At 36.5% G+C, this 16,329-nt stretch overlaps 1 protein-coding gene across 2 annotated transcripts in view; it reads left to right on the top strand.

The window, feature by feature from the left end:
- Window positions 1-15,787, top strand: part of LOC136026457 (EEF1A lysine methyltransferase 4-like) — a 44,325-nt gene extending 28,538 nt beyond the window's left edge. For both annotated transcript variants that reach the window (XM_065703055.1, XM_065703054.1), the window contains exons 2-3: window positions 11,763-12,043; window positions 15,320-15,787. In XM_065703055.1, coding sequence (XP_065559127.1) covers window positions 11,763-12,043; window positions 15,320-15,589 — 551 coding nt within the window. In that variant the 3' untranslated portion in view covers window positions 15,590-15,787. The remainder of the gene's footprint in view (window positions 1-11,762; window positions 12,044-15,319) is intronic.
- Window positions 15,788-16,329: the final 542 nt, after the last annotated feature.

Consider the following 16,329-nt stretch of genomic DNA (forward strand, 5'->3'; position numbering starts at 1 on the left):
TTATCATGTCATAATTATACATGTCCATGGATTATTCTATGCGGTTGATTGTGTATGGCTATGTTGTTTGACCTATGTAATTGGATGGATGAGTAAGGTCAAGTACTGATTTATATTAATTACTAAAGTAGGAAAACAGTCTTCCTTTCCCCTTCTGTCTTTCTTTTTGTTTATAAGGTAATTTTTTTATGGTGTGCGTTTATTTCTGTGCTTGTGCTGTTGCACTGGTGATTTTTTTTCCATTATAGAATCCTAAATGGACATGGAGTGGAAATATTGTTCAAATAATGGGATTGAAATTTCTGTGTAACTTCTTGCTTTCTTTAGGGCAGAAGCCATCCTTTATCTAGTTGCAACCTTACATATTAACGAATATTGATTGACAATTTTACTATAAGAATCTTATATACACTATTGTATTTTATTTTAACTACTTGTTTGCTTAAATAAATATATTTTCGGCTTGCCTTTTAAAGAACCTTCTGAACCTCACCTCTCTAGCTATTAAAAATTAGTAAGACCATCGATAATCAATGCAATGGTTTCCTTGGTTCTGTCACTTAAATTCAGGTGTATCCATGGCTTCAAATTTACACAGTATAAAAAGAAGAATTTGCACGAAGAATCAGCACAGCTGCCAAATACCTGAAAGATGGAATCAGACAGCATAATTATAAAATACCGTATTAGCAATGATAAGAAATTAAGAGGGAGTCAACAATGTCAACCTGCCCCAGTTAAATATAGAAATGGGACCTCAATTAGTAATCAATCTATTGCTAAAGAGAAACAGGTAGAACTTTTGGGGAAAGTATTAAACTCTTATAGGGTTACAGGAAATGGTATAGAAAAGAATGAATGGTATAGAAGAGACTATGAATATGATTTTTGAAAAAGAGGAAGACCTAGCAATATGAGGAAAACATTAATTACACCCCTTTATAAGAAAGATGATCTGAATGTGTGGTGTGGTAATTATAAAGGCATTAAGTTTACTTGTGTATGAAACAAACTACTTAGTTTGAGGATACTTTTTAGAGTTAGAGGTGCTGTAAATAAAGTTTTAAAAGAACAGTGTAGTCTTAGGAAGGGGAAAAATGTGTCAATCAAATTTTCGCTCTTATACCACTAATTGAGAAGCGTCCGAGTCATTTGGCACTTTTAGTCCTCAATTTTATAGATTATGAACAAAAGTTTGATTCAGCTAATATAATAGCTCTACTGAAGGGATTATCCTTGAATGGTATTCAAGATAAATACTTCAGACATCAATAACTAAGACTTCAAGTGAATGAAAATAACTATCAACGAATAGTCTAACTAAAAGACAAAACAAACAAAAATTAATATCAATAATCACAGCAAACATAGAAATAACAGATATTGTTTTTTTTAACAACCTTAGAAACGCGTGGGAAAATACAGCCTAGTCCATAGAAACTAAAGCTCTTGATTATGTTTGCTCAGTATCCATGGACGGCTGTTACTCTTGGGCTTTTACTTGATAGCTAAAAAACTAAAACCCCGGGATTGAGAGTAACTGTCTCGGACTCATCCTTGGAATACATTGAACCAATCATCTCACAAACGCTTTCATTTGCTAAAAATGAAGAAACAGCTGTTTATGAAGAATAAATTGCAGGTATTTAATGGTACTAGTGAGGTCCTATGGTGGGTATGGGTGAAACTCAGTTCTCTCATGATCTGTGGTGCTGATTCTGTGGTATTAGAGGGTTCAGATGACAAAAGCAACACTAGGCTGTTGCCTGAAAAGGATGGAGAATTTTCAGTTCAGTATCCTTTTCAAAGTGTTTATAACTAGAGACAAATTAATACAGAGGAAATCATAGGGTTGTAAGTTATACCCCGAGGGCATATAAGGTTTAAATGGAAAGGGTGGTGGCCATCGCCCATCGTTTCCCCCAGCACATACAGTCCAAATTTTGAGATAGTAGTTTTGCTTAGAGTTGTGGAAAGGTCTGGAAATTATGTCTTTGAGGATGACACCACCCATATCCCTCAGTGCAAGGGTTGTAAGTTATGCCTTAGGGGCATATTATTTTTTTATATATAAAAAGGGTGGTCATATAAGCTTCGGAGGTGGCTTGTTTGGATTGGTAGTCAGAATTTCCAGTGCCCTGTCAAGAAGTAATTGGAAGGCAGCTACCCCTCCCACGCTTATTATTCCCCCAAATACATCCTGTCAAAATTTTGAGATATCCATTTTGTTAACTGTAGTTGAAAGGTCCGGAAATTATGTCTTTGAGGATGACAACCCCCCTTCTCTTATGGCCCTCAGGACAAGGTTTGTAAGTTCTACCCTGGGGGCACATAATGTTTTTTCTAGAAAGGGTGGTCGTAAAAGCTTCATAGTGGGCTTATTGGATTGTTAATCAGAAGCTCTAGTATCCATTTTAAGAGTCAGAGTCATCTGAGGGAAGCTACTCCCCCACGCCAATAAATTCCCCAAACATATCTAATCAAAATTTTGAGATAACCAATTAGTTCAGCGTAGTCAAAAGGTCTGGAAATATGTTTTTAAGGATATCCCCCCCCCTCCGACACGCTCACAGTCCTCAGGGCAAGGGCCCTTAATTTATGCCCTGGGGACATATAGAGCTGAAATAAAAAGGGTGATGGGATACACGTCGGAGGGGGCTCATTGAATTGGAAATAAGAAATTCTAGTTCTATTTTAAGAGTCAAAAGGACCAGAGGGTAGGATCAGAGGTTCCTTATGGTTTGTTTTCCCCAAACACATCCGATGGAAACCTTGAGATGGCCGTTTGTTCAAAACAGTCCAAAGATGACATAACAAGGCCTTTGGGGTTGACGTAACTCCCCGGAGTCTAGGGGCTAGGGTTGTAAGCTGTGTGGGCTATGAGCTTTTTAAGGAAGGGATGGTTGTGTGAAATTCATAGGAAACTCACGTGATCGGAAATGTATAGTTATAGTTCCCTTTTAAGAGTCAAATTAATGAAGGGCAACTAGCCCCCCTCCCTTCCATGACTCCCTGTTCTTCCCAAACTCATCTGATCGAAAGTTCGAAACATCCATTTTGTTATCAATAGTCCAAAAAACATTTGAACAATAGCTTCAGGGTGAACACAGCCCTTCAGGTCCCAGAGGCAAGGATTGTAGGCTATGCCTCTGACATATAAGGTTTTTACAGAATGGGTGGTCATATAAACTTCAGATCGGATGAGGCTCATTTGATTGAAAGTCGAAAGATCTAGTGTCCTTTTTAAGGGTCAAAAGTGAATGGAAGGTAACCAGCCCCTCCCCCACAAGCCTATCATTCCCCCAAAACGCATCCAAGAAAACTTTCAAGAGAAGTATTTTGTTCGGTATCATTGAAACGTCCAGTAATTATGTCTATGGGGATGTCAACTTCCCCACAGTCCTCAAGTTAAGGCCTGTAAGTTAAGGCCTGTAAGTTAGGCAGTTCATTTATTGCTTACATGTAGTATATGTCATTGAGGAAGGCATGCATGTTTAAACTTTGTTTTCCAAAAAGACGTAGCGGATCCTGGTGAGCCTCTCAGAGAATTTTGAGGAGAGTGCTGAATTAAATGAAAACACGTTATGTGAATGCGGATTGTCGAAAGGGCTTAATTCATGAATGACTGGGTGTATCAATTTGGAACTTTCAGGAAATGATAAGAGAGATGATCAAAAAGGGAATATTTGTATGCTATCAATGCTACTACAGTTAACAATCCTACTACTACCACACTACTCCACTTACAATATTGATGGAAAATTTAAACTAACTCTTTTTAAGAGTTTAAGTATTAAAGGGTAACTATCCCCCTCCCCCTCTTACCGTTTATTTTCCTCAAATACATCCGATAGAAGTTTTGCGACAGCCATTTGTTCAAAACAGTCCAAAAATCACATAATAAGGCCTTTGGGGTTGATACAACCCCCCTAGAGTCTGATGGCAATATAAGCTTCTTATTCTAGTGGTGGTTGCGTCAACTTTAGTGGAGACTTTTGATTAGAATCCTGATTTAAGAATCAAAAGTGATGGAGGGCAACTAGCCCCCCCACCCTTCCTGACCCCTTCTTGTCCCGTAGCGCATCCGATCAAAATAGTGAGATATCCATTTTGTTCACAATAGTCCAAAGAGCATATACAAATACCTTCAGGGTGGACATAACTCTCCAGAGCCCAGAAGCAAGGGTTGCAAGTTATGCCTCGGCCATATAAATTTTTATGGAACGGATGGTTGTGTAAATTTTGAATCGGATGGGGTTCATTTGATTGGAAGTTGGAAGATCTAGTGTCCTTTTTAGGAGTCAAAAGTGAATCGAGTAGAACCAGCCCCTCCCCGATAAGCCTATCATTCCCCAAAACACACCTGAACTTTAAGAGAACTATTTTATTTATCAGTGTTAAATGGTCCAGCACTTGTGTATTTCTTGATGTCAACCTCCTCATAGTCCTCTGGTTAAGGGCTGTAAGCTAGGCAATTTGTTTATTGTTTATATATAGTATATATTATTGAGTGAGGTATGGTTAATTGGACTTTATTTTCCAAGAAGACTAAGGGAATTCAGGTGAGCCTTTCATAGGATGTTGAAGGGGGGGGGGTTCAACGAAATAAAAACTTGCAATGTGTATACGGATGGTCAAAAGCTTATAACTCATTAATGACTGGGTATATTAATTTGGAACCTTCAGGTAATGATAAGGGAGATAATCAAAAAGGAAATATTTATATGCTATCATACCGCTACTACAACCAGACTAACCCATTTAAAATATTGAAGGAGAATTTGAACTAAATCAAAGGACACTATATACATGCACGTTGTCAAAAGACCATATCTCAAGAATTTAGTTGGCAATCAAGTTGGAACTTTCAGAGAATGCTAAATGGGGAAAATCATCTGACAAAATGGCAACATGGGCACGCTATTACTAATACCTCTATTTCTGCTACGTTTACTACCACTACTACTTTAATCGGTGCTACATTTGCAACCGCTTCAACTACTACTTCTGTTACAACTACCTGTGAAGGCACTACGTTAATACTGCTCCTGCTGTTAGTACTACCGCTATTACTACTAATACTACTGCTAGTAATACAAAGACTACAACTATGAATCCCATTACAACTATCCTTAAGGCTGTGAAGGTGAAATTTTCAAGGACTTTTTAGGGGGGGGCGGAGGAGGTGAGCTTAGTCACAACACGCCGTCTGTTTGCAGGTTGTCAAAAGGGCATAACAGCAATATCTTAGTAATAGTTCGTCGCCTGAAGTTGAAATTAACAGGATTTTTTTTTTTTGGGGGGGGGGGGGTTGAACTAATCAAAAGAAAATATTTGCATCTCATTTCTACTGCTTCAACTTATACTGCTACTGTTAATACTAGTTCTGCTGACACCAATTGCACTTAAGCTAAGATTGCTATTATTAATTCTGCTGCTTCTACTACTACTGTTGCTACTAAAACTAAGGACTTGAGTAGTAGTATGAAATGCAATACTCTCGTGAGAACATAATTTACATAACCGGTTTACTTAGCGACCAGACCCGGTCATGACGCTCCTTAACAACCAGATCTCCTATGGATGCAAGTGGTACACCTCATTTGCATATTTGAGTGAGGACATCATAAATTTAACCTTAACGTCTCAGTACTCCTATACTATAATTTATGTAGGGGAGAGTGGGGTACCTCAAACCAGGGGTACCATAAACCAGAGGCATATCACCCACTTCCTGTTGCTGAAATTCCTCCTCCCTTTTACTCAATATCGGCACCCATTCTCTTTACCTTCTGATGTACTTTTATTCAGTTTGGATCAGGACTCTGTTTGTGATGCTTAAAAGATTGTTTTCTGCAGGCAAAGTAAAAATTTTGTTTTTCACTAGCGGTTTACTTTTCCAGGGAAGATTTTGTTAGATTTTTCTGATTATCGGATATCTAATGAATTGATACCTTGACTTTAAGACTGTGGTTCGTGATTTACATTCTATTTAAACCTTTTTTAGATAGCCGTTTTTATGACACAGGGGATCGATGAACCACTGGCCATGGGGAGCGATGAACCAGTGGTTGATCGTGCCCTATGACCTACTTAGCACTGTGATAGGCCTACCTTTTACTTACTTGCCCTTAGGCCTTTCTTTTACTGATAGGCCTATAAACTTACCTTTTACTTACTCTTCTTAATTATCTTTTTTTAGACGATTGAAGAATTTGTATCATATATTCAATTGTTGATTTTATGGTGAGAAATCCTACAAGGAAAACCACTAAAGGCCCGGTTCCTGCAAATGTGATGAAGAAGGTTGTCCTATAAGTTGTTGAAGAAGCGAAACTGCATGAAACAGCTCGTTGGTACTGCATAAGTCATTCTACTCTCTTATGGTACCTTAAGAAGCACAACAAGGCTGAAGATGATTTCTGCCCAGACTATGGAAAAACCAACAATACATTCACCAAAGAGCAAAAAGGCTTGCTCAGCAAGTACCTACTAACAACATCCAAGATGCATCAGGGTATGACAAAAAACAAGCAAGGAGGCTAGCTTTTGAGTTTGCTTCCTGTATTGGTGCAACGGTGCTCGAAACATGGGAGGAAAACGAGTTTTCTGGAATGGACTGGGGGAAAGCCTTCAGATAACGGAACATTTAGATTTCCCTTAGAAAACCTGAGGCTACCAGTCTAGAAAGGGCTACCAGTTTTAATGAGCAGACTGTGTGGGAGTTTTTCCATAGCTTGAGGTCAGTCTACTCGAAGAACACCTTAGAGCTACATGAAATTTGGAATATGGTTGAGACCGGTGTTACAACAGTTCGCGTTCCTCCCAAAGTTTTTGCAAGTAAGGGAGCTAAGCAGTTAGAATAGGCTACCTGAGCTGAACGTGGGCCTCTGGTAACAGTCATTGCTGCTGTCAGTGCACTCGGGACTTCCATCCCCCCTATGCTTGTGTTCCTGTGGGTTGATTTCAGGCTGATCTTGCTCACTGGAGTCCCAACTGGGTCGAATGGCGCAGCAAATCCTAGTGGCTGGACCTCTTCAGAAATATTCGTTATATTTCTGGCCCACATCAAGAAGTTCTGAGGTTGTAGCAGAGAGAAGAAGATTTTACTAGTTATGGACAACCACGACTACCATATTTCGCTTTCTTCTCTTCAGTTTGCCAAAGACAATGGCATAGATCTACTCACTATCCCTCCCCACAGAAGCAACAAATTTCATACATTAGATGTTTTGTTCTTTTATTCATTCAAAGCAGCTTATAACAGGGCCTGCAACTTTTGAATGATAAACAATCCTGGAAGAGTAATTGATATTTATACCGTTGCTCAGATTGTAGGAACTGCTTTCCCAAAAGAATTTCAACCCATAAACATCGAGAGTGGTTTCCAGAAGACGGGAATCCAGTCTTTCAACCCGGAATCGTTCTCCAAAGATTCTTCTTTGGCAGCCCACACGAAAGACAGAGATGACCCTTCTTGAAGTGAGTCAGCAATTCATTCTGTTGATCCTCTACAGGAAGAAGGAATTTCTGAATCCTTCGCCTAAGATGCTTCAACGTCCTCTGTCGATTGTAGTAGCGGAAGGGCTACTATGTTGACTCCTAAAGACATTCATCCCCATCCCAAAGCTCTCCCTAAGAAAAATGCCCCAGGGAAGGCTTCCAAGAGAGTTAAGTCGATACTGTTCAGAATCAGCTTATGGCAGACATGATTGAAAGGGTAACTTCGAAGACCACACTGCCTTTCCATGACGAAAGTAAAACAGTTCAAAATAGAGATCATCATCATCCCTATTTTGAATTGTTTTACTTTCGTGATTGAAAGGGAGAAGAAAAAGTAAGAAAAAGTGCAGGAAGTAAGAACACGAGCACATTTAGTGATCGTGCTAATTGCCCACTTAGAGTAGTAGTAGTAGTAGTAGTAGAACAATTTTATTCGAAATAAACATTTCTTAATGAATAGCACACCATAAGCGAAGCTTGCGAGGCTGTGCTAAATTCAAAGAAAATAAAGAGACAATACGGAGAATAAGAAAATATGGAGAATGAGACCATATACCGAAATCAACAAAAAAACAAAACAAAAAAAACATAAACAATACACTCCCTTGCGTGACCCCAAGACAACAACAAAAAAAAACAAAAAAATACATAAATGTTACATATGAATAAGCTATGTAAAATTTATTTTAGTTAATCTGTTTCAAAAGCATACCTACCGAGCAACTTCACACGTAAATCAGACTTAAACTGGTCAAGGCTACCTATTTCCTTGATATTTATACTCAGTTTATTCCAAAGTTTTGAAGCTCTGTAAATAAGTGAAAAAGAAGACCTACTTGAAACTAATCGAGGAACCTCAGCATTACCTCGTATCCGAGTAATGTGGTGGTGAACATCAGACCTCTCACAAAATATTCCTGTAAAACAATCAGGAAGGGTACCTCTGTAATACCTATATATAAAAATCAACGTATAAAAATCACGTAATCCAGCCGCAGGCATTATATTTAAATCTCTATACATAGACCTCAAAGACTCCTGATTCCCAACACCACAAAAAACTCGGATAGCATTATTCTGGATCACACGGATTGGACGAACTATCGAAGGGAAAGCACCAAGCCAAATCGACGAGCAATACAAAATGAAAGGGTGAATCAGGGAAAAATATAACAATCGTAGAACATTTGGGGGAAAAATATGTTTTAATTTCCGCATGATACCTAAGTTACGTGACAATATTTTCGAAACTGACTTCACATGATCTTTAAATGATAGGATTTCATCAACATTGATTCCAAGGTATTTGGTGAATCTTGTTCGTTTAATAATTCCCCGCTCCGAAATTATTTCTGTAAACCAAGGGTAAAAATTCGGAGATCGAGAGAAAATAACAAAATTTTACTTATCTATATTCAGGTCAAGGTGGTTTATTTTAAGCCATGTACATATCCTGCTCATTGCTGCATTTATCGTTGACATGAGCAGTTCCTCTGTAGGGGCAACATACACCAAGGTTGTATCATCAGCAAATAAGGGCATAGTAAGCTGGGTCTTACTCAGAGTTTTAGTAAAAGCACGAAAAGTTATCTCTTATATGTCCGACAGCTGTTCAGAGGAACGGGATGAACCGGAATATTGTGAAAATGAAGATAGTCTTACAATGGATGTCGAAGAAGAAGACATTGACAGTTTGCGAAATGCTGAGATAGAGGTCGGAACTAAGTGCTTGTTGCACTTCTGAAAAAGGCACTGGCGGCACACTTTGTTGCTAAGGTATTGCTCATCAACAGTTTGGACATTGAAGTGAAGTGTTGGAAGCAATTGAGCACTGGATGAGGTGTCATTTGTTATGAAGCCTGACGTGGTGCTTCGCCTCCCCAAACCAGTTCCTGTCGGTGGAACATCCCTCCAATCAGAGAAGTTTGCTATTGGTATAAACCTTGCATCATTTTCACTTAAATAAGATGTTTTGTGTTTTTTACTTTTATATAGATGATTTTTTATAATTTCGTTCTTTTATATAACTGAGATCAATCAATAAAAAGATAAATCATACTGGTTCATCATGCCCCATGGGATGGTTCACGGTACCCAGGGAGTGGGGTAGTTTGAACCAAAAAATCAAGTCTCGTAAAATCGATGGTGCATTATTTAGCATTAACCCACGACACAGAAAAAATTACTCAGAGGTAGCTCGATAAATAAGCTATCTTTTGATGCAAAAAAGTTGCTGAAAGGTCTTTTGGTTTGCCTAAAAAAAAATCAAAACTGAAATTTGGTTCAATGCACTCTGCTCTCCCCTACTTAATATTCCCTATTCTCATGACAATTCTATGAATAAATTTTATTTGCGGGTTAAATGAAAATGGTTTACATAATCATAGGTTTCCTTCACTGAGTGAATGTAAAGTAAGGATTTTAAATGTATTATATTAAACGGTGCCGATAAAATCATTTAAATATCATTTAATTAAAAAATAAGTAAATTAAAAAAAATAAAAAGTAAACTATAAAAAAAATTCACTATAAATGTTGTTTTTCTAAAATAAAAATCACGAGTAGCGTATGTATACCATTTTCATTTTGTATTTCAACAATATTACGTGTGATTTTTTCTTGCTATTTGCTTGAAGAAAATCATCTTGTGTAATTATATTTGAATATGCCCTTTTGTTATTGACTGTACATCATGAAGAAATTGAATGTTAATCACAGGAAAGTGAACCGTAATCTGAGTAGGATAAGAGCTTGTGGAGTACTACATTACGCCATATTTATTTTTATGTAGATGTATAGTATTGTACATGCCATTATTTTAATAAGAATATTTCATTGAACTACTTGTTATTTTTTCAATGTTTTATGCGGCGGCTCCTGTGGTATTCTATGGTTGGTCATCGAGAGTAGTTGGTTTATTGTATGTTTTTGATCTAAACTAATTGCGAACTGAAAGGATAAACTCTTATATCATATTTACAAGAAAAAGTAAAGACGAAATAATTTAAGAAAGTGTGTGCGCATGATAAAGTTATTGTAGTGTTGAATGCTGACAAAAACAAATATTTGAACTATGAAACAAAAAATAATGGAGATCTTGTTGGAAATGTATGGGTGCATTTTCATGACAGTGAGATTTTAAATTTCTTTGAAGCACCAAAAAAAGTCAACTGTTATGATGGTGGATATGCGAGAGTAATATTTCTTGACATGATAGTGCTCAAAGAGAATGTAAACACAAAACAATTAGCTGATGATGAAGGCCAACTGCTTCCTACTGATGGTGTTTAAAGATTACCCGTTGATGTAACACCATATTTCTGGTATTAGCATTCAAATGGAAGCAAAGGGGAAAAGAAAGGCATACTCCTGCACTAACATCATAAGCCATATCTTATGTATGGGCCGAAACTGCAATCTATGTAAAAATAATTTACTATCTTGTGTGTGTAGATTGCGCCACGCGGCTGCTCACCTGTCTTTGTCTGTGTTTCTATCTTTCTCTGTCCCCGTGTGTCAGACCGTCTGTTCGCCTGTCTATGTATGTTTCTGTCTGTTTATTTCTCTGTGTCTTTGTGTCTTACAGTCGGTTTGCTTGTCTCAATGTCTGTCTCCGTATGTTTGTGTTTCTCTCTCTCTCTCTGTGTGCTTTTGTGTCTGACCGCCTGTTTGCCTGTCTCTGTATCTGAGACAGGTAAACTCTTTTTTTCTCTCATAATACTAAATCATAAAGGTTTAGTGTTATTTTTAAGAGTAAAAAGAGATTAGAGGGCAAGCAGCCATCCTCCCAAGCTCATTCATTTTCCAAACATATCCTGTCAAACTGTCAAAATTTTTAGACAGTCAAATTGTTCAGTAAAACGTAAAACGTTCAGTAAAACGTAAAACGTTCAGTAAAACGTTCCAGTAACTGAGTCTGTGTGGATATTGGACCCGACAGCCCCCCAAAATTGTGCAGTTGGTTCATTAAGCTTTAAAACTAGATTTTGCTTATAAAACTAAATCAAAAGGCACTGTATGTATGATTACCAGTAACACGCCTCAGCAGTGTCTCTAGAAGAGACTGATGAGAAAAGACTCCTATGATCGTATCGAGCCCAAAAATTAGTTTTTTTCATTACTTCATGTAAAAGTAAGTTTAAATATTGGTTTGTCAAAATGAATTTAAATATATTACTGTAAATGAAGCTTTTGCTTTAAGAACATTTGTATTTAGTTATATTTGGTGCTTCTCAAATCATGTCATCTTTTTATTTTAGGGTGCGGCAACAGTTCACTTGGTAATGATCTTTCAGCTAATGGGTATACATATGTTTTGAATTCCGATTATTCAGATGTTCTGATTGGTAAGATGAATCAAGAGTATCCCAATTTAAAATGGGTTGTTGCTGATATCAATAAACTCGAAGAGTTTTTCAGCTTTGAGTCTTTTGACGTTATTCTCGAGAAGGCAACTTTGGATTCTTTTTTTGTCAAAGAAAAAGACCCCTGGCACTATAACTCGGAGATTCTGATAAAAATGAATAGAATACTGTCCCAGGTACCTGCCGTTATATATCCGTTCTCTTTTATGTGAAAGTAAGGGGCGACATTAAAATGAAAAGAAATTATTCCGTATTTGACAAGGGCTCTCCCCCCTTCATCACCTCGCTCCTTATGCTAAAGTTTTTTATAATCTTCGAAAAAAAAGTTGTGACAGAGAGTCAACTTTAGCGTAAAGAGCAAGGTGTTGAGAAGGGGATAACTGCTTTCGTATACGGTATAATATTTTTTCGTTGTAAATTTTAGTGTCACTCCTTACTTTCAGTAAGAAAAGCTTTTCTTCATCAATTTAATTTCTCGATGTTTTTCAACTGAAGCAAGTTTGACTTTGGCTCATCATTCATGAAAAATTCAAACAGAATTTGCATATCAATTTTGGCAAAGTTTCCCCCCATGAAAAATTTCCTCGGGAAAGTTCGCCTCCATAAACTACCTTCTCAATGTGAAAATCTCCCCGTATAAAATAACCAATCCCACACCGAAAATGCTTCCCTCGAAAAAACAATCTATATACTTCCCAATAACCAATAAGTATTTAATATTTTAGGGAAAAATACTCTAGACAATTCAAGCTCGGTAAATATTTTGCCTTGATAATTCTCCTCTATATCTACACATGTAAAATTGAGTCGGCAAATAGAAACTAAGACAAATAAAAAGACTTGTCTATAGGAATCTTGGCAATTTCTCCCAGTGTAAAATTTCCTAAGGAAAGTTCACCTCTCCTCGGAGACTTTCCTCCCCACGCAAAATTATCCCCGTTGGAAATTTCCTGAGCACAGAAAATTCTCCCCCTTCCCTTCCCCGAAATACCTCTGTATACTTCCCAATAAGAGATACTAGACGTAAACAATGGGCAAATTTTGTGTCTTAAAAACCTTTCCTCAGGGTTTGTGGGGGTGGGTGGGTTTATGTTATCCTCAAAGACATAGTCACTGGGTTTTTCAACTATGTTGAAAAAAAATGGCTATCTCAAAATTTTGACCATAGGAATTTTATGGAAAATGTGGGCAGGAGAGGGGCCAGTTGCCCCTTAAAATGTGGGCTGGGGACCGGTGGCCCCTTATTCTTTTTGGTAACTTGAAAAAAAACACTATAACTTTTAATTTCCGTTCAAACGAGCCCTTTGTCAATATTCTAGGACAATTGTTTCGATTTGACCACCCCTGGGGAAAACAAAACAAATGAACACGCATCCATGATCTTTCTTCTTGCAAAAAAAAATACAAAATTCCACATTTTTGCAGATGGAAGCTTGAAACTTCTGTGTTAGGGCTCCTAGATACTCAGAATCTGATGTTGTGATTTTCATTAAGATTTCTTGACTTTTAGGAGGTGTTTCGCCCCTTTTTCGAAAATCAGGTAAATTTTTTCAGGTCTCTTAGCTTTTGGTACGTAAGACTAAACTTAACGAACGTTATGTACTCGGAAGCAATATAATAAGCCAATCCTTTTATTTGTTTTTATCAAAATTCCGTTTTGTAGAGTTTCGGTCTCTATTGAGACGCATTGCTCCTTATTTATAGTTCGTTACCACGAACCGTTGAATACATTCTCTTGATTTTTTTATTTTATATTAGGAAGTTTTTTATTTTAATCTAAAAAAGGAAATCGTTACCACGTACTTTTGAATTCAAATGTCTTGTGAGTGTCTTTTCTTCACCACATGCCAAAGGATTGTAGCCAAAAACACCAGACGGTCTGTAGTCCGTTGTTGTGCGGAATTTTTTTCTTCAGTTTGGTTGAAAAATTTGAAAAAAACATCTTTGGTGTTCGTCTTATTTTTGGATGTGACATTATAGTCTGTTCTACATTATCTTAGATTATGCGACATTTATGCTTTCTTAGGGAGGATTACGCTTCGATGCATTTGGTTTAAGGGCAGCAGATATGGGCCTAACTTCCAGTACTTTTAGTTTTGCTCTTAATATGTATCCTAATATTAAAAACAAAGTTGGAACTATTGACACGGAAATTGTTTAGGCCTAGCATCTAAGCTATATGATGCCCTTAGATCCACACCTTTCTCCCCCCCCCCTCACGTGAAATCTTTTTGGCTTTTCCTATGATGTATCCCGGTTTTCTTGTAATTTTGTTGTTGCTTGTTTTCAATCAAAGTTTAGTCCCTGTAAATTGTCCTCCTATTATCATGCTTCCTTCATTCATATTTAACAATTAACCCCTCGTTAATTCAAAGAAATACTACGATTTTCCATCCTTCCTCCCAAAGATGAGCCTTCTAAAATAAAGTCCTGTATATATGGCTAATGCATATAGCAGTTAATAAATATATTTAGTAACAGCAGCATTTACTAAACTTTGTGTTACAAGATGTTTTTTCTGTTGTAAGCATGATCTAAAAACGGGCTGAAATACGATTTATCTTCACATTGTCCATGATTTGAGACTAAAAAGTCTCCAGATTCTCATATTTTTGGATTCAATGATATTGTCTTTTTTCGTCAAGTAAAATAGAATACAATCAAGTACAGTAAAACCATTTGGGACTAGCTGTAATTCATTTCTGTTTTGTCGATGCATATATCATACAGGGGCGGAGGGAGAAGTGTTTTACCCTTAGCCCAGTCCTCTCTTTTGATAATCCTGAATGTAACAAATGTTTATGTGTATTGTTTTGAGATTTGCCTTAACTTGAATTTTACAGTTTTTCAACGCTGAAAAGTGTGGATGAATTTCAAGGTGGTTGTTTTAAAATTGATTGCTTAAATCGAAAAGGTTGTCTAGCCACTTGCATTTTCCATACATTCAAAAGGGCGGGATTAAAAATAAAGCTGTTGAAAATAAGTTTTTTGATAAGTTTTAAAAGGTTTAATGAAAAGACATTTTTCATCGCAAATAAGTGCGATATTGCTACCCCCTAATCTGCCCAAAAGAATAAGAATCTTTTTGGTGCTTGGCTGAGGCGAAATTGACAAGTTAAAATTTGATTTAGCTAATTGATTTTGTATACATTTGAAAATAATGGGTCCAAAAAAAACTTTTAGTTTTTTTTAACTAAAAGTAAAACTGAAGCTTAAACTTTGAAGTTAAAATTTTAACTCCCCAAAACATATTTTTTGATTGCCATATACTTGCACCCGAAACTAATAAGATTAAGATAATTTGTAGAAAGCTAAAGATTAAAGAAATGTTTGACTCTAAAGTGCTCTAAATACACTGGTTAGAAAGGTAAGAATTCCCAAAAGTTTTAACATTATTTAGTATCTTCGTAATTATTTTGTTATTAATATTTTATTATTTGAAATATTTTCAGATATCGCGTATACTAGTCAAGGGTGGTAAATTCATATCCCTGTCTTTCACTCAGCCACATTTCAGGAAACCAATTTATGCTAAACCAGAATTTAATTGGAGCTTCAATTACTCAACTTATGGTGACTATTTCCATTACTTCTTCTATGTGATGACCAAAGGAGAATCACTAGATTCAGCTTGCATAAATGCAAGTATTTCAATTTCTCATTTTGTAGAACCTCTTAGTGAAGACGAAGAAGATTTTATTTTTAGTATTCAGTGTCCATGAAATAAGTGTGCAAAATTAGTTTAATTCAATTTAGAGAATATAAATCAGAAGCATATTTTTGTAATATATTTGCAAGTGCCAAAAATGGCGTTGTTTATGTCTGACTATTTTTTGGTCCTATGCTACTTGACCTTTTTAAATTAGTTTGCTGGATTTTTTCTTTTGTAATTTTTCATTTCATTAAATTTGTTACTTTTATGCTTTTCTGTCTCTCGTGAAATAACAAATTTTTATTTGTGTAAATAATATCCCAGGAGCCCCAAAGAATATTAAGTTAAAACTTTCAGGGGAGGTTTAGGGATATGTTAAACTAAATCTGGAGGTATTATATGCATCCAGGGTGTCAAAATATCCTATATGCAAAATCCTAGAAAAGCCTAAGGGTATCAAATTGAAGTTTTTTAAGGAACTTTGAGAAGGAAATCTGAACCAAGTCAAAACTCACAATGTGCATACAGGTTGCCAAAATGGCGTATCTGAAGTGTCTCAATTATTGCCAGGGGTATAAATTACCGGTCGATAGCCCCATTTGAAACTTTGAGGGAATATTGAATAGGTAGATAAAGTACATTTCATAAATTTTACTTGGAAAGACCAAGGGGAGCCTATCAAGAACAATACATGTTTGAAAAACGTTGTGGTTGTACTTATTCTGAGCGTGAAATTTTTGTATTTTAGTGTGGATTTGCTAAAAATTTTGATTCTTTGACGACTGTTATTAGAATTTGTTACAAAATATT

The sequence above is a fragment of the Artemia franciscana genome, chromosome 4 (genome assembly GCF_032884065.1).
Source record: "Artemia franciscana chromosome 4, ASM3288406v1, whole genome shotgun sequence".
NCBI classification, from domain to species: domain Eukaryota; kingdom Metazoa; phylum Arthropoda; class Branchiopoda; order Anostraca; family Artemiidae; genus Artemia; species Artemia franciscana.